This window comes from Oncorhynchus keta, chromosome 20 (assembly GCF_023373465.1).
Source record: "Oncorhynchus keta strain PuntledgeMale-10-30-2019 chromosome 20, Oket_V2, whole genome shotgun sequence".
In the NCBI taxonomy this organism is placed as follows: domain Eukaryota; kingdom Metazoa; phylum Chordata; class Actinopteri; order Salmoniformes; family Salmonidae; genus Oncorhynchus; species Oncorhynchus keta.
Window position 1 is genome coordinate 41,256,740 of NC_068440.1, and position 22,707 is coordinate 41,279,446.

Genomic DNA, 22,707 nt, shown 5'->3' on the forward strand with positions numbered 1-22,707 from the left:
AGGGAAAGAGACCGAGAGAGAGGCAGGCAAGGGAGAGAGAGAGAGGGAAAGAGACCGAGAGAGAGGCAGGCAAGGGAGAGAGAGAGGGAAAGAGACCGAGAGAGAGGCAGGCAAGGGAGAGAGAGAGAGGCAGGCAAGGGAGAAAGAGAACTTCACTGAAAAATATATATAAATGCAACATGTAAAGTGTTGGTCCCATGTTTTATGAGCTGAAATAAAAGATCCCAGAAATCTTCCACACTCACAAACAAAAACGTATTTCTCTCAAGTTCTGTGCACAAATATGTTTACATCCCTGCTAGTGGACATTTCTCCTTAGCCAATATAATCCATCCACCTGACAGGAAGTGACATATCAAGAAGCTGATGAACTGTAACTCATTACACAGGTGCACCTTGTGCTGGGGACAATAAAAGGCCACTAAAATGTACAGTTTTGTCACACAACACATTGCCAGACGGGAACGTGCAATTGTCATGGTGACTGCAGGAATGTCCACAACCTTTACCAGGTTATTGAATGTTCAGGTCTCTACCATAAGCCGCCTATCCAACAGAGTGCCCCATGGTGAAGGTGGGATTATGCTATGGGAAACAGACACAAATCATTCCATTTTACAAACAGTTACCACAGAGTGTGTTACTAGACGGTTGGTCTTATTGAACCCTGCTGTGAAACATCAACTGTCATTCCATTTTACAAACAGTTACCATAGAGTGTGTTACTAGAAGGTTGGTCTTATTGAACCCTGCTGTGAAACATTAACTGTCATTCCATTTTACAAACAGTTACCATAGAGTGTGTTACTAGACGGTTGGTCTTATTGAACCCTGCTGTGAAACATCAACTGTCATTCCATTTTACAAACAGTTACCATAGAGTGTGTTACTAGCCGCCTATCCAACATCGTTTTAGAGAATTTTACAGTTCTTCCAACCGGCCTCACCAACACAGACCACGTGTTCGGAGTCGTGTAGGCGAGCGGTTGGCTGAGGTCAACGTTGTGAACAGAGTGCCCCATGGTGGGATTATGCTATGGGAAACAGACACAATTGCATTTTATCGATGCCAAATTGTATACACAGAGATAGTGACGAGATCCCGATCCCAATTTCTGGGAGTTGAAAATGTCCCAGGTATTTCATGGCCTGTATACTCACCAGACATGTCACCCATTGATCATGTTTAGGATGCTCTGGATCGACAGCGTGTTCCAGTTTTCCGCCAATATCCAGCACCTTGAAGAACGGGACGACATTCCACAGGCCACAATCAATGTCTATGTGAAGAACGTGTCGCTCGAGGCAAATGATGGTCACACCAGAAACCGACCGCGTCCTTACTTACTGCATGTCTGTATTCATAGATTAGGACCCAATGAATTTCAATTTGACCGATTTCCATTTTTGATCTGTAACTCAGTAAAATGGTTGACATTGTTACGTTGAAAGTTTTGGTTCAGTATAGTAAAACCGTGGCTAGAATCGGTGCAGTGAAAAAACACAGTACTTTAAACTCCTAAGATGTCCCTCCGAAGGTACAAATCCCCACTTCACTCATAACAAAACTATTAAATGATGTCATGTTTGTCTGGTCATTCAAACACAACTGAAGTCATATTAAAAAAAAAAAATTTAAAAAATGTATCTTTAATTTTAATAATTACAAATCAAACACATGTACATCTCGTTACAAACAGTTACCATAGAGTGTGTTACTAGAAGGTTGGTCTTATTGAACCCTGCTGTGAAACATCAACTGTCATTCCATTTTACAAACAGTTACCATAGAGTGTGTTACTAGAAGGTTGGTCTTATTGAACCCTGCTGTGAAACATCAACTGTCATTCCATTTTACAAACAGTTACCATAGAGTGTGTTACTAGACGGTTGGTCTTATTGAACCCTGCTAAACATCAACTGTCATTCCATTTTACAAACAGTTACCATAGAGTGTGTTACTAGAAGGTTGGTCTTATTGAACCCTGCTGTGAAACATCAACTGTCATTCCATTTTACAAACAGTTACCATAGAGTGTGTTACTAGACGGTTGGTCTTATTGAACCCTGCTAAACATCAACTGTCATTCCATTTTACAAACAGTTACCATAGAGTGTGTTACTAGACATTCCATTTGAGAGTTCTGTCACAATTCAACTTCACGTCAGAATCCAAGGAACCAAACCGACCCAATCCATGAGCTGGAGTCAAACAACGACGAAGTCATAGACAGGAGTGATGATGTCATAGCGGTGATGTCGTCAAGAGACCGACTTATCCCCGGTCTCCGTGTTGTCCTCAGATAATCCAGTATTTTTTATTCACTTTTTTTTAAGTGTCTTTGATTGTTCCTTTTTTATCTTTCTGATTTAATGAGAGTCAATCCGACAAGTTGAGGTCAAAAAGACTGCCTTCTGTCCCACCCGCTATACTGATCATCGGGCCTTATGGTGAAGCTTACATCCTCTCCTATAGAACTGGGGCTTCTTTCTCAGTAGAACTGGTACCTGGTGACTCTGGTTCTCCACAGGCCTCAGGTGAGCCAGGGGCTAGAGTAGTGGAGTTACCCAGGGTAGGGCCATCTGTAGTAGGGGTGGGAGGTGGAGTAGTCCCCTGGGGCTGGTCGCTGGCTGTTTCAGGTTCAGGCTCGGACTTACTCCTTTTCCTCACATGATAGTGGTGTTTTTTAGACTTGAGATGGGCTGGAGACAACAACAGAGAAAGACAGACAGGTTTCAAGTCAGTGAGTTCAACGTTTGATAACCATGAACATAAAAGTCTGATGCACGTCACTCCAAAGACGTTGAGCGCCGACTCACAAGGAAATATGTAACCTTCTCAGAAACACAGACAAGTCGTAGCTGTTCCTATTGTATACAGAGGGTCAGTCACGCCAACCCACAACGTTGGAAGAACGTTGCCGTAACGCTTACCCACCTGTCCACTCCAGATCTCCAATGATCACCTTGTCACACAGCTCACAGGTGTGACGGCTTCGCTTGTTCCTCTTCCCCGCACCCTCCACTTGCATCGGCTCAACGGTAGGTCGCTCCCCCTGGGGGGCGGAGTTAAAGAAGAGGAAGTGAAGCTAACTCAAAACAAACTTTATTTTAAGCTCTTTCAGCCATTTTACATTACAGAACATTTGACGGAAGACGCGAAACAAAATCAGGACTAAAGACTGAAAGAGTGTTTTCACCTTAGTAAGACTATCCAGTATGAGAAGGGCTGGGCTTAGGACAGTCTCCTCCCACTGTGACACGTCAGTCACATCCAGACCATACACCGCCGGGACGTTGTCCCCTGGTCCTGGAGACAGAGACAAAGAGACAGACTCAGAGGGTCTCATGGTGCTGCTGGACTGGACAGAGACATGAAGCCTGTTGAGACGTTGTCCCCTGGTCCTGACAAGAGAGACATTGGTTGTGATCGGATTCTATACCCTTCTACGTGAAGTGTACACTTGTACACTACCCCCGAATTATTCAAAAGCATCACCTGGCCCCCGACGACAGAGAGGGAGAGACATGTCTTGCCTGCTGCTATGCTAAAGGGAGTTTCTGCCTTATTTCTCCTTCTAAATCATTGATGAGAGTGAACAAGAGCAGGCAACAGAAAGAGGGGGAGGCAATGTGGTTTCATTGAGTGTCAATCATATGAGCTCAGTTTCCATCTCTAAATGTATGAGCACAACACAGTCTGCATGCCACTGCAGCTCTGACCGGATGCCACTGCAGCTCTGACCGGATGCCATTGTGGCTCTGACCGGATGCCATTGTGGCTCTGACCGGATGCCATTGTGGCTCTGACCGGATGCCATTGTGGCTCTGACCAGATGCCACTGTGCAGCTCTGACTGGATGCCATTGTGGCTCTGACCGGATGCCATTGCAGCTCTGACCAGATGCCACTGCAGCTCTGACTGGATGCCATTGTGGCTCTACGTTATTGCAGTCCAGTGGTGGTGTGAGTGAGTGCAGCAGCCACACCCTAGAGCTGTGTCAATCTGCTGACTCACACTGCCTCCATAATAGAACTCTCTCTCTCTCACTCCCTCCATCTCTATCTGCCAAGCAGTGAGAGCCATAACCCATTACTGAACACTCTCCAGCTCCTTACAAAATGGAATGGATAGAAGATACACAGGTGCCTCGCGCGAGCAGCGACACAGGTGCCTCGCGCGAGCAGCGACACAGGTGCCTCGCGCGTGCTAGAGACACAGGTGCCTGGCGCGAGCTGCCTGGCGCGAGCAGACACACAGGTGCCTGGCGCGAGCAGAGACACAGGTGCCTGGCGCGAGCAGAGACACAGGTGCCTGGCGCGAGCAGAGACACAGGTGCCTGGCGCGAGCAGAGACACAGGTGCCTGGCGCGAGCAGAGACTCCAGGTGCCTGGCGCTGCAGAGACAAGCAGTGAGAGCCTGGCGCGAGCAGAGACAGCAGAGACACAGGTGCCTGGCGAACACTGCCCAGCTGCCTGGCGCAAAGATGGAAGGTGCCTGGCGCGAGAAGATACACAGGTGCCTGGCGCGAGCAGAGACACAGGTGCCTGGCGCGAGCAGAGACACAGGTGCCTGGCGCGAGCAGAGACACAGGTGCCTGGCGCGAGCAGACACACAGGTGCCTGGCGCGAGCAGACACACAGGTGCCTGGCGCGAGCAGAGACACACAGGTGCCTGGCGCGAGCAGAGACACAGAGACACAGGTGCCTGGCGCGAGCAGGTGCCTGGCGCGAGCAGAGACACAGGTGCCTGGCGCGAGCAGAGACAGGTGCCTGGCGCGAGCAGAGACACAGGTGCCTGGTGCCTGCCTGGCGCGAGCAGAGACACAGGTGCCTCGCGCGCAGAGCACAGGTGCCTCGCGACACAGGTGCCTCGCGCGAGCAGCGACACAGGTGCCTCGCGCGAGCAGAGACACAGGTGCAGCGACACAGGTGCCTCGCGCGAGCAGCGACACAGGTGCCTCGCGCGAGCAGCGACACAGGTGCCTCGCGAGACACAGGTGCCTCGCAGCAGACACAGGTGCCTCGCGCGAGCAGAGACACAGGTGCCTCGCGCGAGCAGAGACAGGTGCCTCGCGCGAGCAGCGACACAGGTGCCTGCGAGCAGAGACACAGGTGCCTCGCGAGCAGAGACACAGGTGCCTCGCGCGAGCAGAGACACAGGTGCCTCGCGCGAGCAGAGACACAGGTGCCTCGCGCGAGCAGAGACACAGGTGCCTCGCGCGAGCAGAGACACAGGTGCCTCGCGCGAGCAGAGACACAGGTGCCTCGCGCGAGCAGAGACACAGGTGCCTCGCGCGAGCAGAGACACAGGTGCCTCGCGCGAGCAGAGACACAGGTGCCTCGCGCGAGCAGAGACACAGGTGCCTCGCGCGAGCAGCGACACAGGTGCCTCGCGCGAGCAGCGACACAGGTGCCTCGCGCGAGCAGCGACACAGGTGCCTCGCGCGAGCAGCGACACAGGTGCCTCGCGCGAGCAGCGACACAGGTGCCTCGCGCGAGCAGCGACACAGGTGCCTCGCGCGAGCAGCGACACAGGTGCCTCGCGCGAGCAGCGACACAGGTGCCTCGCGCGAGCAGCGACACAGGTGCCTCGCGCGAGCAGCGACACAGGTGCCTCGCGCGAGCAGCGACACAGGTGCCTCGCGCGAGCAGAGACACAGGTGCCTCGCGCGAGCGAGCAGAGACACAGGTGCCTCGCGCGCAGAGACAGCGCGAGCAGAGACACAGGTGCCTCGCGCGAGCAGCGACACAGGTGCCTCGCGCGAGCAGAGACACAGGTGCCTCGCGAGCAGAGACACAGGTGCCTCGCGCGAGCAGAGACACAGGTGCCTCGCGCGAGCAGGTGCCTCGACAGAGACACAGGTGCCTCGCGCGAGAGACACAGGTGCCTCGCGCGAGCAGAGACAGGTGCCTCGCGCGAGCAGCGGTGCCTCGCGCGACACAGGTGCCTCGCGCGAGCAGCACAGGTGCCTCGCGCGAGCAGGTGCCTCGCGCGAGCAGAGACACAGGTGCCTCGCGCGAGCAGAGACACAGGTGCCTCGTGCCTCGCGCGAGCAGAGACACAGGTGCCTCGCGCGAGCAGCGACACAGGTGCCTCGCGCGAGCAGCGACACAGGTGCCTCGCGCGAGCAGCGACACAGGTGCCTCGCGCGAGCAGCGACACAGGTGCCTCGCGCGAGCAGCGACACAGGTGCCTCGCGCGAGCAGCGACACAGGTGCCTCGCGCGAGCAGCGACACAGGTGCCTCGCGCGAGCAGCGACACAGGTGCCTCGCGCGAGCAGCGACACAGGTGCCTCGCGCGAGCAGCGACACAGGTGCCTCGCGCGAGCAGAGACACAGGTGCCTCGCGCGAGCAGAGACACAGGTGCCTCGCGCGAGCAGAGACACAGGTGCCTCGCGCGAGCAGAGACACAGGTGCCTCGCGCGAGCAGAGACACAGGTGCCTCGCGCGAGCAGAGACACAGGTGCCTCGCGCGAGCAGAGACACAGGTGCCTCGCGCGAGCAGAGACACAGTTAGTCCAGCTGCTCCAAGATGGCGTAGCAGTAAGTCGTCCTGTCGTGTCCCTTGTATATATCGTTTCTTTTTCGTTTTTACATATTTTTCTTCACATATCTCTTTAAAAACATTTTGCTAAAACTAAGCTTCCAAATACTCTCCTGCAACCCGCCTCACCCAATGTAGCTATTTTTCCTAAATTATTTATATTTACTTCGGAACCGGAACCCCTCAACTGAAGCTAGCCAGCTAACCACCAGCTATGCTAGCAGTCTTCAGCTAACCGGTCATCAGCTAACCTTTAGCTCGGAAAGCTCTCGCCAGTTCGAACAACGCGACTCCAACCAGAGCATATTTATTTTTCATCCCCGGATTCCCACCGCAAACGGAACATTTTTCAGCTGGATCTTCACAACTAGCTATCTAGCTAAACCGCAACCCCGGATGATTACTGCTGGCTAGCGTTTCCACCCACTTAGCTTGAAGCTAGCCTGGCCAGAGCACCTGTGCTACCACCGGAGCATACTCCTGGGCTACAATACCCGGGCCCACGACCGGTCTATCGATGTCACCGCATGAAGAGGAATAAACAGACTCACCCCATCGCGACGTCCCCCAAAGGCTAACTCTCTAGCCCTTGCTATCTCCTTGCTTGCTAATTCGGCCTGCTAACTGCTAGCTTGTTTAGCCCTGGCCTACGAACTGTTAGCTTGTTAGCACAGGCCTGCTAACCATCTAAATCGCCGCGTCCCAAACACTCACTGGACCCATATTTACTTTCTATCTCTTTTCGATTTTTAATTTGTTTATACCTTCCGGAAACCTGACTCACCCAATGTGATACGGAATCGCTATTATTTTTAATTTTTAGAACACACTCAAGAACCTCCAGAAGCTAACCAGCCAACTAGCTACAAGCTATTTAGTCATTGTTACTTTTTTTAACCTGGATAACACTCGCCAGTCCAGCCCCCCTGCCCCATCCACCGCTGCCCCTGGACTCTGATCACTTGGCTACATAGCTGATGCACGCTGGACTGTCCATTAATCATGGTACTCCATTCTGCTTGTTTGTTTTATCTGTCGGCCCCGTTGCCTAGTCAACGCCATTTTACCTGCTGTTTGTTGTGCTAGCTGATTAGCTGTTGTCTCACCTACTGTTTTAGCAAGCTTTCCCAAATCAACACCTGTGATTACTGTATGCCTCGCTGTATGTCTCTCTCAAATGTCAATATGCCTTGTATACTGTTCATTGTTTTAGTTCACAATGGAGCCCCTAGTTCCACTCTTCATACCCCTGATACCTCCTTTGTACCACCTCCCACACATGCGGTGACCTCATCCATTACAACCAACATGTCCAGAGATACAACCTCTCTCATCATCACCCAGTGCCTGGGCTTACCTCCGCTGTACCCGCACCCCACCATACCCCTGTCTGCGCATTATGCCCTGAATATATTCTACCATGCCCAGAAACCTGCTCCTCTTATGCTCTTTCCCCAACGCTCCAGGCGACCAGTTTTGATAGCCTTTAGCCGCACCCTCATACTACTCCTTCTCTGCTCCGCGGGTGATGTGGAGGTAAACCCAGGCCCTGCATGTCCCCAGGCACCCTCATTTGTTGACTTCTGTGATCGAAAAAGCCTTGGTTTCATGCATGTCAACATCTGAAGCCTCCTCCCTAAATTTGTTTTACTAACTGCTTTAGCACACTCTGCTAACCCTGATGTCCTTGCCGTGTCTGAATCCTGGCTCAGGAAGCCCACCAAAAATTCAGAGATTTCCATACCCAACTATAACATCTTCCGTCAAGATAGAACTGCCAAAGGGGCAGGAGTTGCAGTCTACTGCAGAGATAGCCTGCAAAGTAATGTCATACTTTCCAGGTCCATACCCAAACAGTTCGAACTACTAATTTTGAAAATTACTCTCCAGAAATAAGTCTCTCACTGTTGCCGCCTGATACCGACCCCCCTCAGCTCCCAGCTGTGCCCTGGACACCATTTGTGAATTGATCGCCCCCCCATCTAGCTTCAGAGTTTGTTCTGTTAGGTGACCTAAACTGGGATATGCGTAACACCCCGGCAGTCCTACAATCTAAGCTAGATGCCCTCAATCTCACACAAATCATCAAGGAACCCACCAGGTACAACCCCAACTCTGTAAGCAAGGGCACCCTCATAGACGTTATTCTGACCAACTGGCCCTCCAAATACACCTCCGCTGTCTTCAACCAGGATCTCAGCGATCACTGCCTCATTGCCTGTATCCGCTACAGAGCCGCAGTCAAACGACCACCCCTCATCACTGTCAAACGCTCCCTAAAACACTTCTGTGAGCAGGCCATTCTAATTGACCTGGCCCGGGTATCCTGGAAGGACATTGACCTCATCCCGTCAGTTGAGGATGCCTGGTCATTCTTTAAAAGTAACTTCCTCACCATTTTAGATAAGCATGCTCCGTTCAAAAAATGCAGAACTAAGAACAGATACAGCCCTTGGTTCACTCCAGACCTGACTGCCCTCGACCAGCACAAAAACATCCTGTGGCGGACTGCAATAGCATCGAATAGTCCCTGCGATATGCAACTGTTCAGGGAAGTCAGGAACCAATACACGCAGTCAGTCAGGACAGCTAAGGCCAGCTTCTTCAGGCAGAAGTTTGCATCCTGTAGCTCCAACTCCAAAAAGTTCTGGGACACTGAAGTCCATGGAGAACAAGAGCACCTCCTCCCAGCTGCCCACTGCACTGAGGCTAGGTAACACGGTCACCACCGATAAATCCATGATTATCGAAAACTTCAATAAGCATTTCTCAACGGCTGGCCATGCCTTCCGCCTGGCTACTCCAACCTCGGCCAACAGCTCCGCCCCCCCGCAGCTCCTCGCCCAAGCCTCTCCAGGTTCTCCTTTACCCAAATCCAGATAGCAGATTGTCTGAAAGAGCTGCAAAACCTGGACCCGTACAAATCAGCTGGGCTTGACAATCTGGACCCTCTATTTCTGAAACTATCCGCCGCCATTGTCGCAACCCCTATTACCAGCCTGTTCAACCTCTCTTTCATATCGTCTGAGATCCCCAAGGATTGGAAAGCTGCCGCAGTCATCCCCCTCTTCAAAGGGGAAGGACACCCTGGACCCAAACTGTTACAGACCTATATCCATCCTGCCCTGCCTATCTAAGGTCTTCGAAAGCCAAGTCAACAAACAGGTCACTAACCATCTCGAATCCCACCGTACCTTCTCCGCTGTGCAATCTGGTTTCCGAGCCGGTCACGGGTGCACCTCAGCCACACTCAAGGTACTAAACGATATCATAACTGCCATCGATAAAAGACAGTACTGTGCAGCAGTCTTCGTCGATCTTGCCAAGGCTTTCGACTCTGTCAATCACCATATTCTTATCGGCAGACTCAGTAGCCTCGGTTTTCCGGATGACTGCCTTGCCTGATTCACCAATTACTTTGCAGACAGAGTTCAGTGTGTCAAATCGGAGGGCATGCTGTCCGGTCCTCTGGCAGTCTCTATGGGGGTGCCACAGGGTTCAATTCTCGGGCCGACTCTTTTCTTTGTATATATCAATGATGTTGCTCTTGCTGCGGGCGATTCCCTGATCCACCTCTACGCAGACGACACCATTCTATATACTTTCGGCCCGTCATTGGACACTGTGCTATCCAACCTCCAAACGAGCTTCAATGCCATACAACACTCCTTCCGTGGCCTCCAACTGCTCTTAAACGCTAGTAAAACCAAATGCATGCTTTTCAACCGATCGCTGCCTGCACCCGCATGCCCGAGCATCACCACCCTGGATGGTTCCGACCTTGAATATGTGGACATCTATAAGTACCTAGGTGTCTGGCTAGACTGCAAACTCTCCTTCCAGACTCATATCAAACATCTCCAAGCGAAAATCAAATCAAGAGTCGGCTTTCTATTCCGCAACAAAGCCTCCTTCACTCACGCCGCCAAGCTTACCCTAGTAAAACTGAATATCCTACCGATCTGCGACTTCGGCGATGTCATCTACAAAATGGCTTCCAACACTCTACTCAGCAAACTGGATGCAGTTTATCACAGTGCCATCCGTTTCGTCACTAAAGCACCTTATACCACCCACCACTGCGACTTGTATGCTCTAGTCGACTAGCACTCGCTACATATTCGTCGCCAGACCCACTGGCTCCAGGTCATCTACAAGTCCATGCTAGGTAAAGCTCCGCCTTATCTCAGTTCACTGGTCACGATGGCAACACCCATCCGTAGCACGCGCTCCAGCAGGTGTATCTCACTGATCATCCCTAAAGCCAACACCTCATTTGGCCGCCTTTCGTTCCAGTACTCTGCTGCCTGTGACTGGAACGAATTGCAAAAATCGCTGAAGTTGGAGACTTTTATCTCCCTCACCAACTTCAAACATCTGCTATCTGAGCAGCTAACCGATCGCTGCAGCTGTACATAGTCTATCGGTAAATAGCCCACCCATTTTCACCTACCTCACCCCCATACTGTTTATATTTATTCACTTTTCTGCTCTTTTGCACACCAGTATCTCTACCTGTACACGATCATCTGATCATTTATTACTCCAGTGTTAATCTGCAATATTGTAATTATTCGCCTACCTCCTCATGCCTTTTACACACATTGTATATAGACTCCCCTTTTTTTCTACTGTGTTATTGACTTGTTAATTGTTTACTCCATGTGTAACTCTGTGTTGTCTGTTCACACTGCTATGCTTTATCTTGGCCAGGTCGCAGTTGCAAATGAGAACTTGTTCTCAACTAGCCTACCTGGTTAAATAAAGGTGAAATAAAAAAATAAATCACCTTAACCTTAATTATGGTTTAAATCACCCACCCCCACACACACACACACACACACACCTACAGTTTCTGGTGGAAAAGACAGTCAAACTACCTTTACATGATATATATTGTCATTGTTTTCTGTCAGACTGGGAAAGTCTTTATCATAAAAAAATATATATATATTTTAAGTACTCATATAAAGGGATGTTTTTAATAGAGGCACAGAAGTCATCAACATTTGCCTAACTGCATTCCTTTACAACGAAGCAATTGTCCATTCAACAGCAGTGTTTGGGGAACAGCAATGGTGGACATACCTTTTCATAACCAATAGCTCCTTTCTTTAGTGACCTACTGCCCCCCCCCCCGTGTCGTTCTGACCAGTCACTGTGACCTACTGCCCCCCCGCCTCGTTCTGACCAGTCACTGTGACCTACTCCCCCCACTGTGACCCGCCCCCCGTGTCGTTCTGACCAGTCACTGTGACCTACTGCCCCCCCCCCCCCGTGTCGTTCTGACCAGTCACTGTGACCTACTCACTGCCCCCCCCCCGTGTCGTTCTGACCAGTCACTGTGACCTACTGCCCCCCCCGCCCCCCGTGTCGTTCTGACCAGTCACTGTGACCTACTGCCCCCCCGTGTCGTTCTGACCAGTCACTGTGACCTACTGCCCCCCCGTGTCGTTCTGACCAGTCACTGTGACCTACTGCCCCCCCCCCCCCCGTGTCGTTCTGACCAGTCACTGTGACCTACTGCCCACCCCCCAGCCCCCCCCGTGTCGTTCTGACCAGTCAATGTGACCTACTGCCCCCCGTGTCGTTCTGACCAGTCACTGTGACCTACTGCCCCCCCCCGCGTCGTTCTGACCAGTCACTGTGACCTACTGCCCCCCCTACTGCCCCCCCCATGTCGTTCTGACCAGTCACTGTGACCTACTGCCCCCCCCATGTCGTTCTGACCAGTCACTGACCAGTCACTGTTCACTGTTCAAATTCACGTCTGCCTCAGAGGGGTACCTTACCCTGAACTGGCACACACACTATCACCCTCCACACTATCACCCTCCACGTCTGCCTCAGAGGGGTGGGGAACCCTGTGGCACAACCATGTACCATCACATGACTCCACACTATCACCCTCCACGTCTGCCTCAGAGGGAGGGAGGGAGGGAGGGACCCTGGGCACACACACCATCACACTCCACACTATCACCCTCCACGTCTGCCTCAGAGGGGCACACACACTATACCTCACCCTCCACGTCTACCCTGTGGCACACACACTATCAACCTCCACGTCTGCCTCAGAGGGGTACCTTACCCTGTGGCACACACACTATCACCCTCCACGTCTCAGAGGGGTACCTTACCCTGTGGCACACACACCATCACACTCCACACTATCACCCTCCACGTCTGCCTCAGAGGGGTACCTTACCCTGTGGCACACACACTATCACCCTCCACGTCTCAGAGGGGTACCTTACCCTGTGGCACACACACTATCACCCTCCACGTCTCAGAGGGGTACCTTACCCTGTGGCACACACACTATCACCCTCCACGTCTCAGAGGGGTACCTTACCCTGTGGCACACACACTATCACCCTCCACGTCTCAGAGGGGTACCTTACCCTGTGGCACACACACTATCACCCTCCACGTCTCAGAGGGGTCGCCCACTTTACCCTGTGGTACACACACCATCACACTCCACACTATCACCCTCCACGTCTGCCTCAGAGGGGTACCTTACCCTGTGGCACACACACTATCACCCTCCACGTCTGTCTCAGAAGGGTACCTTACCCTGTGGCACACACACTATCACCCTCCACGTCTCAGAGGGGTACTTTACCCTGTGGCACACACACCATCACACTCCACACTATCACCCTCCACGTCTGCCTCAGAGGGGTACCTTACCCTGTGGCACACACACTATCACCCTCCACACTATCACCCTCCACGTCTGTCTCGGGGTATCAGTTCCAGTCCAACACAAGGGACGTATCAAAGACTGAACCACATCTGACAGCTGCTGTGTGTGTATGTGTGTGTGTGTGTGTGTGTCCCTTTGTTTGGGGACTTAAGTGGTTTGTTTGCGTGTGTGTGTGTGGAGGAACAGTAGCACACCTGTTACAACAAATGGCCCAGAGTCATCTGTCTCTCACGTGTGTGTGGTGTGTGTGTGAGTAAGAGAGAGAAGAGGAGGGAGGAAGAGAGGGGGCTGAAGGTAGAAGAGAAGGAAGGTAGAAGAGAAGGAAGGAAGAGAGGAGGGAGGAAGAGAGGGGGCTGAAGGTAGAAGAGAATGAAGGAAGAGGAGGGAGGGAAAGAGAGGAGAGAGGAAGAGAGGGGCTGAAGGTAGAAGGGGAGGGAAGAAGAGGAGGGAAGAAGAGGAGGGGCTGGAGGGAAGGGAGGCTGAAGGTAGAAGGGAAGGGAGGAAGAGAGGAGGCTGAAGGTAGAAGAGAAGGGAGGAAGAGAGGAGGGAGGAAGAGAGGAGGGAGGAAGAAGAGAGGGGAAGAGGGGGCTGAAGGTAGAAGAGGAGGGAAGAAGAGAGGGGGAGAAGCTGAAGGTAGAAGAGGAGGGAAGAAGAGAGGAGGGAAGAAGGAGGAAGAGAGGGGCTGAAGGTAGAAGAGGAGGGAAGAAGAGGGAGGGAAGAAGAGAGGGGGGCTGAAGGTAGAAGAGGAGGAAGAGAGGAGGGAGGAAGAGAGGGGGCTGAAGGTAGAAGGAGGGAGGAAGAGGGGCTGAAGGTAGAAGAGAGAGGGAAGAAGAGGGGGCTGAAGGTAGAAGAAGAGGGGGCTGAAGAAGAGGGAAGAGGGGGCTGAAGGTAGAAGAAGAGGGGAAGAAGAGGGGGCTGAAGGTAGAAGAGAGGGAAGAAGAAGAGGGGGAAGAAGGTAGAAGAGGAGGGAAGAAGAGAGGAGGCTGAAGGTAGAAGAGGAGGGAAGAAGAAGAGAGGAGGCTGAAGTTAGAAGAGGAGGGAAGAAGAGGGGAGGAGAAGAGGGGCTGAAGGTAGAAAGAAGAGGAGGGAAGAAGAGGGGGCTGAAGGTAGAAGAGGAGGGAGGAAGAGAGGGGCTGAAGGTAGAAGGAGGGGGAAGAAGGTAGAGGGAGGGAGGAAGAAGAGGAGGGAGGAAGAGAGGAGGGAGGAAGAGGAAGAGGGGCTGAAGGTAGAAGAGGGGGGCTGAGGGAAGAAGAGAGGGGGCTGAAGGTAGAAGAGGAGGGAAGAAGAGGGGGCTGAAGGTAGAAGAGGAGGGAAGAAGAGAGGGGGCTGAAGGTAGAAGAGGAGGGAAGAAGAGAGGGGGCTGAAGGTAGAAGAGGGGGGAAGAAGAGAAGAGAGGGGGCTGAAGGTAGAAGAGGAGGGAAGAAGAGAGGGGGCTGAAGGTAGAAGAGGAGGGAAGAAGAGAGGGGGCTGAAGGTAGAAGAGGAGGGAAGAAGAGAGGGGGCTGAAGGTAGAAGAGGAGGGAGGAAGAGAGGAGGGAGGAAGAGGGGGCTGAAGGTAGAAGAGGAGGGAAGAAGAGAGGAGGGAGGAAGAGAGGGGGCTGAAGGTAGAAGAGGAGGGAAGAAGAGAGGAGGGAGGAAGAGAGGGGCTGAAAGTAGAAGGGGGGAAGAAGAGGGGCTGAAGGTAGAAGAGGAGGGAAGAAGAGAGGGGGCTGAAGGTAGAAGAGAAGGGAGGAAGAGAGGGAGGAAGAGAGGGGGAGGAAGAGAGGAGGGAGGAAGAGAGGAGGGAGGAAGAGAGGGGGGCTGAAGGTAGAAGAGGAGGGAAGAAGAGAGGGGCTGAAGGTAGAAGAGGGAAATATGTAAAAGAGGGAAGAGGAAGATGAGTGACAAGGACATCAGGAAGAAGATAAGGAACGAGGAAAGAAACAAGAGAGAGTGATATTTAAAGGGAGGAGAAAGAGGGTGAGAACTAAGCTTGTCCCTGGTTAAACACTAACCGAGACCTGGTCTGACCTGGTTTAACCTGGGGTCTGTGTAGCCAGGCACTAAAATAGAACTTGGTTGTATTTGTGGCGCTTGACGCGCTGCAAGTCCCGCCTCTCCAATCTCATTGGTTTTTAGGAGCATATACCCACGTGGGTGATTGGAAGATTAACTGAGGTCCACACTCCAGTCCAGTTGGTGGTGGTAATGCACCTTAAAGTTGGTTGCCAACCACCATATAAAGTCCAAAGAAGAAGAAGAAGAAGAAGAAGCCTGAAGGAGGAGAGGTTACTAGAAACAAACTCTGACCGTTTTATCTGTGGATTATTGTCAGAGTAGAGGACCTTGTACATTTCAGGTAAAATAACAACTCAATGTTTATATCCCAGGACAAATTAGTTAGCAACAGCAAGCTAACTAGCTAAATTGCCATAAATGTTAAATTATTTTCAACCTGTCCCCAAATTAATATATTTGGTTCAGAGGTTTTTTTAAATATACTTCAACCTGCGTGTCCTGATTGCATCTGGAGTGGGTGGACAAAATTCAACGTGTGCGTGATGGCGAATGCGAACAGTCTGGTCAGCATGTTAGTGTTGACTGTAATACAACCTAACACTCTGGTAAACACCATGGTTGGCCAACACTGGCCTTGAGTGAACCCACGAACCCTAATGGAGCTGTTCGTCGACCATTCTCACCAAATCGACTCGAGTCATTAAGTGATCGATGACGTCTTATGACTAAAAGTACCCATCTATCTATTAGGGACATAACGATTCACCGATACGGTTCCCGGATGTTTAAAGATACTCTGGATAAGAGCGTCTGCTAAATGACTTAAATGTAAATGTAAATGAGTGCATCTACCTTTAACAAATTGCAGGTTCACAATTTCTTTTTTTGGGGGGTGGCTAAAATGATTTTCTTTCCATCATGCACAGCTTCACACCCTGACCGACGAGAGGCCTATTCCCGATCTGGCACATATTCACATCACCTTCAGCATTCAAACGTTAGTCAAATGGCTTGCACAATATTAGGCTTTGTTACACTTAACTAAAACACAAACGGAATAAAATATTGTTCAAATTGGTTTACATCCCTGCTAGTGAGTATTTATCCTTTGCCAAGATAATCCATCCACCTGACAGGTGTGGCATATCAAGAAGCCGATTAAACAGCATGATCATTACACAGGTGGACCTTGTGCTGGGGCGGCAGCGTAGCCTAGTGGTTAGCGCGTTGGACTAGTAACCGGAAGGTTGCGAGTTCTGCCCCTGTTCCCAGGCCGAACGAATACGTTCTTAACTGACTTGCCTGGTTAAATAAAGGTAAAATGTAAAAAAAAATTAAAAGGCCACTTTAAAATGTACCGTTTAGTCACAACAACACAATGCCACCGATGTCTCACGTTGAGGGAGTGTGCAATGGCACGCTGACTGCAGGAATGTGCAGCAGAGCTGTTGTAATAGAATTGAATGTTCATTTCTCTACTACAAGCCGCCTCCAATGTCGTTTTCGAGAATTTGGTAGTACGGCCAACCGGTCTCACAGCCGCACACCAGCCCAGGACCTCCACATCAGGCTTCTTCCCCATGAGGGATCGTCTGAGACCAGCCATCGGGACAGCTGATGAAACTGTAGTTTTGCACAAACAAAGAATTTCTGTACAAACGGTCAAAATCCATCTCAGGGAAGCCTGTGTGCTCGTCGTCCTCACCGGGGTCTTGGCCTGACTGCAGTTCGATGCCGTAACCGAATTCAGTGGGCAAATATGCTCAACTTCGATGGTCACTGGCACGCCGGAAGTGCTCTTCACAGACGAATGGCGGTTTCAACTACAGATGCCAGACAGCGTATATGGCGTTGTGTGTGTGTGTGTGTGTGTGTGTGTGTGTGTGTGTGTGTGTGTGTGTGTGTGTGTGTGTGTGTGTGTGTGTGTGTGTGTGTGTGTGTGTGTGTGTGTGCGTTGTGTGTGTGTGTGTGTGTGTGTGTGTGTGTGTGTGTGTGCGTGTGTGTGTGTGTGTGTGTGTGTGTGTGTGTGGCGTTGTGTGTGTGTGTGGCGTGGCGTGTGTGTGTGTGTGTGTGTGTGTGTGTGTGTGTGTGTGTGTGTGTGTGTGTGTGTGTGTGTGTGGGGTGAGCAGTTTGCTGAAGTCAACATTGTGAACAGAGTGCCCCCATGGTGGTGGTGGGGTTATGGTATGAGGCAGGCATAAGCCACGGACAACAAACACAATTGCAATTTAATCAAGGGCCATTTGAATGCACGGAGATGCCGTGATCCTGAGATCCATTCTCATACCATTCATCCGCCGCCATCACCCCACGTTTCAGCACGGTAATGCACGTCTCCATGTCGCAAGGATCTGGACACAATTCCTGGAAGCTGAACGTGTTCTTCCATGGCCTGAATACTCACCAGACATGTCACCCGTTGAGCATGCTACAGTTCCCGCCAATATCCAGCAACCCACGTGACAACAATCCTCAGGCCACAATCAAGTGTGATCAACTCTATGTGAAGGAGATGTGTCACGCTGCGTGAGGCAAAATGGTGGTCAGACAGCAGAACTGGTTCTGATCTACTCCTACGGTCCACTCCTACGGTCCACTCCACTCCTACGGTTCACTCCTACGGACCACTCCTAAGGACCACTCCTAAGGTCCACTCCTACGGTCCACTCCTATGGTCCACTCCTACGGTCCACTCCTAAAGACCACTCCTAAGGTCCACTCCTAAAGACCACTCCTAAAGACCACTCCTAAGGACCACTCCTAAGGTCCACTCCTAAAGGTCCACTCCTAAGGACCACTCCTAAAGACCACTCCTAAAGACCACTCCTACGGTCCACTCCTAAGGTCCACTCCTAAGGACCACTCCTAAGGACCACTCCTAAAGACCACTCCTAAGGTCCTAAGGACCACTATGGTCCACTCCTAAAGACCACTGGACCACTCCTAAAGACCACTCCTAAAGACCACTCCTAAAGTCCACCACTCCTATGGTCCACTCCTAAAGACCACTCCTAAAGACCACTCCTAAGGTCCACTCCTAAGGACCACTCCTAAGGACCACTCCTATGGTCCACTCCTAAAGACCACTCCTAAGGACCACTCCTATGGTCCACTCCTAAGGACCACTCCCAAGGACCACTCCTAAAGACCACTCCTAAAGACCACTCCAAAGACCACTCCTAAGGTCCACTCCTAAGGACCACTCCTAAGGACCACTCCTAAGGACCACTCCTAAGGTCCACTCCTAAAGACCACTCCTAAAGACCACTCTAGGTCCACTCCTAAGGTCCACTCCTAAGGACCACTCCTAAGGACCACTCCTAAAGACCACTCCTAAGGACCACTCCTAAGGACCACTCCTAAGGACCACTCCTAAAGACCACTCCTAAAGACCACTCCTAAGGTCCACTCCTAAGGACCACTCCTATGGTCCACTCCTATGGTCCACTCCTATGGTATCTGAGACCAACAGATGCATATCTGTATTCCCAGTCAAGCGAAATCCATAGAGTCGGGCCTAATACATTAATTTAAATTGACAGATTTTCTTGTATGAACTTTTAAACGCAGTAAAAAAAAAGAATAATGTTGAATTTGTTGCATGTTGCGTTTATATTTTTGTTCAATGTAGTTGAGTAACAACAAATTGTGATTTACTTGCTAAATGTTAAACAAAATGCGCTGCTGAAAATGGGGTTTTAAACCGAAATAGAAGTAGCCTAAGCTACCACCGGAGATAACTCTCTTCTGGGTACACGCTGATCAGGGATTACATTAGATTGGATTTAGATTGTTCAGCTTCACCATCATTACTAGATTTTAATCATCAACAACAACAAATGACATTCATTAGTGGGTGATTTCAAACATCCCCCCCCCTATTTGATAATGGGTGGTAGGTTTCCCTTATGACTCAGCTCAGGGGCCTACATACACCACAGACACACGCCCAGCTCAGAGAGGGCCCAAGCTCAGAGAGGGCCCCAGCTCAGAGAGGACCCCAGCTCAGAGAGGGCCCCAGCTCAGAGAGGGCCCCAGCTCAGAGAGGGCCCCAGCTCAGAGAGGGCCCCAGCTCAGAGAGGGCCCCAGCTCAGAGAGGGCCCCAGCTCAGAGAGGGCCCCAGCTCAGAGAGGGCCCCAGCTCAGAGAGGGCCCCAGCTCAGAGAGGGCCCAAGCTCAGAGAGGGCCCCAGCTCAGAGAGGGCCCAAGCTCAGAGAGGGCCCCAGCTCAGAGAGGGCCCAAGCTCAGAGAGGGCCCAAGCTCAGAGAGGGCCCAAGCTCAGAGAGGGCCCAAGCTCAGAGAGGGCCCCAGCTCAGAGAGGGCCCCAGCTCAGAGAGGGCCCCAGCTCAGAGAGGACCCAGCTGTCTACCGCTATGCAACCAGCAGTAAACATCATTTCAGGTTGAAAGAGTAGGCATAAAACTATTTTTTTATTTTTTTTATTTTAAAACTTGGGGTGTTTTAAGAGCTGTTTTGTTTCATTCATCAAATTCACACGTAGGAGGTGACGTTACCAGGGAGACATATGGATGCAGGGGTGAAAGTAATCTAGCGATTCTATCTAATGAATCTAGCGATTCTATCTAATGATTCCGGATAAAGTTGTCACCAGTGATGCTAAAAGAACTCGGTAAAGGGATTGGACATTGAGAAAGGAAGCTAACTCTACATAAGCCTATCACAAACCAGCCTAGCACTCTGGTAAACATAATGACTTCCTTTGGGGGATCAGTAGTAACTTCGTGTTCATCCACCATCATCATTAAAAATGACTATCCGGATGAATCCGTATAGTCAGGGAGCTTAGAAAAGGGAGATTAATTAAGAGAGGTTGCTAGCTGGATCAAAGCAGCCTCACACATCCACAGTATCTCCTGACCTCAGTGGAGGTGTCGTAGCGTTGACTATCGTTAAAATGTGAAGATCGTATATCAATTCTGTATAATATATGGTTATAGTATTAATTTATGTATAATTATGCAACGAATCACAGAAGAGTAATTACCTCGGAAGTCGGTAACCACGGTAACATGTTGTTTATGGTGTCAATTTCCCAAATAGAACTCTTCAGATATTCTCACATCTTATCGATTACTGTCTTCTATTAATGTTAACCTCAGTCATATTCTGAATGTCGCAAACCCTTGGATATCTGTACGAACCCCTAGCATAGATCACGAATCAGCGATATACAAATTGTATACACACAATAGCATAAAATACACACAATAGCTCATAGAATTGGTGACGGAGAGAGGGACAGAGAGAGGGACAGAGAGAGGGACGGAGAGAGGGACGGAGAGAGGGACGGAGAGAGGGACAGAGAGAGGGACAGAGAGAGGGACGGAGAGAGGGACGGAGAGAGGGACGGAGAGAGGGACGGAGAGAGGGACGGAGAGAGGGACGGAGAGAGGGACGGAGAGAGGGACAGAGAGGGACGGAGAGAGGGACGGAGAGAGGGACGGAGAGAGGGACGGAGAGAGGGACGAGAGAGGGACGGAGAGAGGGACAGAGAGGAGGGAGGACGGAGAGAGGGACGGAGAGAGGGACAGAGAGAGGACGGAGAGGGGACGGAGAGAGGGACGGAGGAGGGACGGAGAGAGGGACAGAGAGAGGGACAGAGAGAGGGACGGAGAGAGGGACGGAGAGAGGGACGGAGAGAGGGACAGAGAGAGGGACAGAGAGGGACAGAGAGGGACAGAGAGAGGGACAGAGAGAGGACAGAGGAGGGACAGAGAGAGGGACAGAGAGGGACAGAGAGAGGGACAGAGAGAGGGACAGAGAGGGGACAGAGAGAGGGACAGAGAGGGACAGAGAGAGACAGAGAGAGACAGAGAGGGACAGAGAGGGACAGAGAGAGGGACAGAGAGAGGGACAGAGAGGGGACAGAGGGGGACGGAGAGAGAGGGAGGGACGGAGAGAGGGACAGACTGAGGGACGGAGAGATAGAAAAGTCCCTAGTTGATGAAACCGATTTTACGGCTTGGTAGACAAAGGAAAGGGGCGGGGACAGGAAAAGAGCGGGAAAGTCAGAGAAGATTCACTAGAATACATGGGCATGCTTTTCATCCAAAATGCCGAAAGCTGCCCCACTATCCTAGAGAAGTTATGTGTCCACGGACCATTCCCACATTCTCAAAAATATAAATATTGTTTAATTCTCCAATTTTGGAGATTAGGAAATTTGGCAATAAGAATGTCTTTGTTCTCCATAGGCGCCCTCCCTCAATACCCCATGGCAGTAAAGAGAGAGTTTCTACCAGGAATTTATGACCGTTGTAAAAACCTGGGGTGGGAGAGAGAGTGAGAGGGGGGACCACGAAATACACCCAAAAAGGGCCACGTCATGACAGAGGATTTAATTCTTTAACCAGTTGAAGCTAGGGGGGCGCTATTTCATTATTGGATAAAAAAAACACGTGCCCGTTTTAAGCGCAATATTTTGTCACGAAAAGATGCTCGACTATGCATGGAATTGACAGCCTTGGAAAGACAAAACTCTGACGTCTCCAAAACGGCAAAGATATTATCTGTGAGTGCCCCAGAACTAATGCTACAGGCAAAACCAAGATGCAACTTCAAACAGGAAATGAGCAGGATTTTTGAAGCTCTGTTTTCCATTGTCTCCTTATATGGCTGTGAATATGCTGTGAACGAGCTTATGCGCTCTGCTGTTCGTCCAAGATGTCTGCAGCATTGTGGCGTATTTGTAGGCATATCATTGGAAGATTGGCCATAAGAGACTACATTTGCCAGGGGCCCGTCCGGTGGCCTTTGTCCACGTTGGTGCGTAATTCTCAGTGGCAATAATTTTACTATGCGATACAGACAGAGAAGTATCGTTCCTGGAAGTGTGCATCATTGAAGAGATGTGAAAAACACCTTGAGGATTGGTTCTAAACAACGTTTGCCATGTTTCAGTCGATATTATGGAGTTCATTAATTCATTTGGAAAAAAGTTTGGCGTTTGGATAACTGAATTTTCGTTTTTTTTTGGTAGCCAAACGTGACGCACCAAACGGACCGATTTCTCCTGCACAAAAAAAATCTTTCAGGAAAAACTGAACATTGCAATCTAACTGAGAGTCTCCTCATTGAAAACATCCGAAGATCTTCAAAGGTAAATTATTTATTAGAATGTTTTTGCTGGTTTTTGTGAAAATGTTTCCTGCTGATGCTAACGCTAAATGATACGCTAGCTATCAGTACTGTTACACAAATGCTAGTTTGCTATGCTTGAGAAGCATATTTTTGAAAATCTGAGATGACAGTGTTGTTAACAAAAGGCTAAGCTTGAGAGCTAGCGTATTCATTTCATTTCATTTGCGATTTTCATTAATAGTTAACGTTGCGTTATGGTATTGAGCTTGAGGCTATGATTACGCTACCGGATCCGGCATGGCTCAGCGCAAGAAGTTAATAATATAATATAATAATAATATAATAATAA

At 50.6% G+C, this 22,707-nt stretch overlaps 2 protein-coding genes and 1 long non-coding RNA gene across 10 annotated transcripts in view; 1 reads left to right on the forward strand and 2 right to left on the reverse strand.

Moving 5' to 3' along the window:
• Positions 1-1,637: 1,637 nt before the first annotated feature.
• The window catches only part of trit1 (tRNA isopentenyltransferase 1), a 93,399-nt gene continuing 72,329 nt past the window's right edge, over positions 1,638-22,707 (reverse strand). The window contains exons 9-11 of the mRNA XM_052472887.1: positions 3,201-3,310; positions 2,939-3,056; positions 1,638-2,703 (exon numbers count right to left, since the gene is read on the reverse strand). Of these exons, the coding sequence (XP_052328847.1) occupies positions 2,471-2,703; positions 2,939-3,056; positions 3,201-3,310 (461 nt within the window). The 3' untranslated portion in view covers positions 1,638-2,470. The remainder of the gene's footprint in view (positions 2,704-2,938; positions 3,057-3,200; positions 3,311-22,707) is intronic.
• On the forward strand, positions 3,317-8,878 carry LOC127910020 (uncharacterized). Of its 5 annotated transcripts, none has more exons than XM_052472890.1 (3): positions 3,317-4,196; positions 5,364-5,638; positions 6,069-8,878. In XM_052472890.1, exons 1-3 carry the CDS (start codon positions 4,128-4,130, stop codon positions 6,520-6,522), a joined length of 798 nt encoding a protein of 265 aa, XP_052328850.1. In that variant the 5' UTR covers positions 3,317-4,127; the 3' UTR covers positions 6,523-8,878. The 5 variants fall into 5 exon arrangements, with proteins under 5 accessions (XP_052328850.1, XP_052328848.1, XP_052328851.1 ...); XM_052472888.1 differs by having other exon boundaries at positions 5,364-5,613; XM_052472891.1 differs by having other exon boundaries at positions 5,364-5,588.
• Positions 12,349-13,609, reverse strand: LOC127910021 (uncharacterized). Of its 4 annotated transcripts, XR_008073639.1 has the most exons (5): positions 13,124-13,609; positions 13,003-13,070; positions 12,753-12,948; positions 12,611-12,684; positions 12,349-12,382 (listed from the first exon to the last, which is right to left on the reverse strand). It is a non-coding gene; the product is annotated as an uncharacterized LOC127910021 (long non-coding RNA). The 4 variants fall into 4 exon arrangements; XR_008073641.1 differs by lacking the exon at positions 13,003-13,070; XR_008073642.1 differs by having other exon boundaries at positions 12,611-12,948.